A 3,484-nucleotide genomic window follows, 5' to 3' on the forward strand; every position below is an offset into this window, starting at 1 on the left:
TGGACCCCTGCAGCTTCTTTTTTTAAATTTGGTGGGTGTGGCGTATAGTCAGGTGTGCTCTATAGTCTGGAGATTACTAGTTACTAGTTACTAGTTACTACGGCGTGGTGATCATGTGCAGCAGCGTTTCTACACGGACATGGAATCTGACATTTTTTAATAGTTGTATTTTCAGTGGTGCAGAGCATCGTTGTCTTGTAAACAGAGACCCAGAGCACTACGGGAGTTCAGCGTTTCCACCTGAGAAGTTGTCATGGAAACGAGGCTTAACTCTGATCAGGTTTTCTTGGGTCTAAACTTGTAACTTCCTGTCGGTTCTTTCCAGGTGAGCGTCCGTTCGTCTGTCTCATCTGTCTGTCGGCGTTCACCACCAAGGCGAACTGTGAGCGCCACCTGAAGGTGCACACGGACACCCTGAACGGGGTGTGTCACGGCTGTGGGTTCATCTCCACCACCAGGGACATCCTGTACAGCCACCTGGTCACCAGCCACATGGTCTGCCAGCCGGGGTCCCACAGTGAGGTCTACTCTCCGGGGCCGGGCCTGCCCAAGCTGCCCATGTCCACCGGTGAGTCCTGCCGCCGCTGCCCCGCCAACGTCTACCGATACTCGGTACCGTCGATCCGATTCGATATTACCGTCGTGTGACTAACCCGGTCTTCCTCGTCAGGTCTGAGTCCCGGAGACTCGGGGGTGGTGCTGAAGTGTCAAGTTTGCGGCCACAACTGTGAATCCCCCGCTCAGCTTCAGCAGCACGTCCGGACTCACCTGGAGGTCCGCGTCCCGGCAGAGCGCAGCCCGACTCCTCGTCAGGGGACCCCGTCGTTGGCCGACCACCCACAGCTGTCCCCCCAGGAGAGGGAGCCGTCGGCCTGCGTCCCCAAGCCGGAGTCCTCCAGCCCCGGAGCCAACGGCGGCTCGGCCACGCCGCGAGACTTCAGCGCTCCTGACGGACAAACCACAGAGCTGAAGATCAAGGAGGAGCCGCATTCGGACTCTGAGGCTGAGGAGCAGATGGAGATGAAGGAGGTGAGAGTGGGCGGGGGAGAGGAGGAGGAGCAGGAGGGGGGGGAGGATGAGGAAGATGCTCAAGAGGACGATCGAGACGAAAACAAGACAAAAGAGAGACAGACAACCTCGTCCTGCTTAAAATCCAACTCTCCCAAGAGTCCAGCCTCTGCAACTGTGAAGGCAGAACCGACCAGCCCCACCCCCGGGTCCAGCCCCGCCCCCGTGGGGGGGGGAGGCTCTGTCGTTCCTGGGGGGGCCATGTTCCTGCCCCAGTACATGTTCAACCCCGAGGCGGCCATCTTGCCCCAGGCCTCTGAGATCCTGGCCAAAATGTCAGAAATGGTCCACAGCCGTCTGAAGCAGGGCCAGACCATCGCTCAGAACAGCCCGGCAGCCTTCTTCCCCTCTGGACCAACTCCACCTACTGCTGCGGTGACCCCGCCCCACAAGGGGGCGACCTGCTTCGAGTGCGACATCACCTTCAACAACATCAACAACTTCTATGCACACAAGAGGCTGTACTGCTCCAGCAGGCACCAGGGTGACGGTGCAGCCTCCGCCTCTGGCGCCGGCTCAGCCAGAGACGCCGTCCCAGCCGGAGCTCCTCCCGGGGCGGCACCCGCGGCTCCTCCACCTCCCCTCAGGGTGGAGCGTCGAGCAGAGCCGCGTCGGCCTCCCCGACCGGCTCCGACACGCCTGCAGGCAGCGGAGCGACAGAACCTCGGAGGGTGGTGGAAGTGAAGACAGAAGCTCTGGCGGGGAGGGAGGGAGTGTCGTCGTCCTCCGAAGGGGAAGGCGGTGGCGGGGGGGGGGAGTGTCGGAGGAGGAGCGGGCGGAGGGCGGGCCAGCGAGGGCAGCCAGAGTCCTGCTAGTGGCTCTGCTGAAGACCTGGAGGACGACCCCAACAGAACCCTTCTGTGAAGCCTGTAACATCCGCTTCAGCCGCCACGACAACTACACCGTCCACAAGCGCTTCTACTGTGCGTCACGCCACGACCCGTCCAACCAGAGAGCCACGCACACAGCCAAAAGTGCCCAATGCCACCCCTTTTCTTCCACAGCCCATCCGCACGCGCAAGAGGAAGAAGATGTACGAGATTCACATGGCCAGGACTGAAGCGTTGGCGAACGCCGCCGCTGCAGCAGCCGCGGCCTCCGCCGCTGCATCCGCCCCGTCTCCGTCCGTTCTGGGCTTGGCGGTGAAGCAGGAAGTTTCTCCTGCGGCGCGGGCAGTTCCAGCCCCGAAGGAGACGGTCCGATTGACCTCAGCAAGAGACCCCGTCTGAGGGAGGGGCCGCGGCACGGCGGCGGCGGCGGCATCCTTCCGGCGTTGCCGCTCACCGACTACCACAAGTGCACCGCTTGCAGCATCAGCTTCAACAGCATCGAGAACTACCTGGCCCACAAAACCTACTATTGCCCCGCCACCACCCTGCAGCCGCACACTCTGGAGCAGCTCCAGCGCCTCAAGAGGTCGGCCTCCACGTCTCCCAAAAGCCGACCTCAGCAGGACCGGCCCGACCTCCTGCACCCCGTCGAGGCCAAAGCTCTTCCCGCCGAGTGGATGGTCCAGGCTGGAGGCTCGTCGTCCAGCCCTCACCCCTCCGCATTAACAGCCTCCGGTGCCACGTCGCCGTCCCACACGGCCGTCTCCCTGGCCGCCACTCCGGGAGCGGGCGCCAAGGGAACGGGCTCCACCCAGGTGGTCTGCCCGTACTGTCCCAACAGGCCCATCTCATGTGACCTGATGGAGCACTTCAAGGTGACCCACGGCCTGGTGGTCACCGTTCAGCCGCCCCCGGAGGCGCCGCCGCAGCCGGGCGGCGCGCTCAGCCGGAGTCCCAGCCTCAGTCCCAGAGACGGCGCGTCCGCCACGCCGACCAGCCAGGCCAAACTCGTCTCCTGGGTGCACAGAGACGGTGTCAAACGGCCAGGCCCGGAGCGGCGCCACCTCGCCCGTCTCCCCACTGCTAAACGGTAGCCCGTCGGCCGGCGCCGCCTCTCCTCCGGCCAGCTCTCCTCTGCCGGTGTCTCCCCCCAGGGCTCCCTCTCTGACTCTATCACCTGTGCCTGAGGCCCCGAGGGAGAAGCCCGACAAGCCAGCGGCGACCACGCCCCCTCAGCCCGCCCCCAAGACCCCAACAGCCTCCCCCGTCCAGAACGGAAACTCCCGCTTCTGCCGACTGTGCAACATCAAGTTCAGCAGCCTCTCCACGTTCATCGCCCACAAGAAGTACTACTGCTCGTCTCACAGTGCCGAACACGTCAAGTGAGCCCAGCGGACCTCCTCCTCGTCTCCTTCCCCCCCTCCGTCTCTCCAGTGGAACTTCCAGAGCTCTGGAGCTTCGGCCTCTTCCTCCAGTGAACAGTGAATGGACTGTTACTCCCCTCCAGCGGGGCCTGACGCCCGGCCTGACGCCCTGCGGGTCGTGTTACGGACAGACAGTGACTGACGCGCCTCCTATGGGTCAAA

At 63.5% G+C, this 3,484-nt stretch overlaps 1 protein-coding gene across 1 annotated transcript in view; it reads left to right on the forward strand.

The window, feature by feature from the left end:
* zfpm1 (zinc finger protein, FOG family member 1) overlaps positions 1-3,284 on the forward strand; it is a gene marked incomplete at both ends in the record, with an annotated part of 12,686 nt that extends 9,402 nt beyond the window's left edge. The window contains 8 exon segments of the mRNA XM_080474752.1: positions 326-568; positions 671-1,029; positions 1,072-1,713; positions 1,801-1,923; positions 1,925-2,023; positions 2,025-2,191; positions 2,245-2,988; positions 3,053-3,284. Of these exon segments, the coding sequence (XP_080330878.1) occupies positions 326-568; positions 671-1,029; positions 1,072-1,713; positions 1,801-1,923; positions 1,925-2,023; positions 2,025-2,191; positions 2,245-2,988; positions 3,053-3,284 (2,609 nt within the window).
* Positions 3,285-3,484: the final 200 nt, after the last annotated feature.

Source organism: Lipophrys pholis (assembly GCF_963383615.2).
Source record: "Lipophrys pholis genome assembly, chromosome: 11".
NCBI lineage: Eukaryota > Metazoa > Chordata > Actinopteri > Blenniiformes > Blenniidae > Lipophrys > Lipophrys pholis.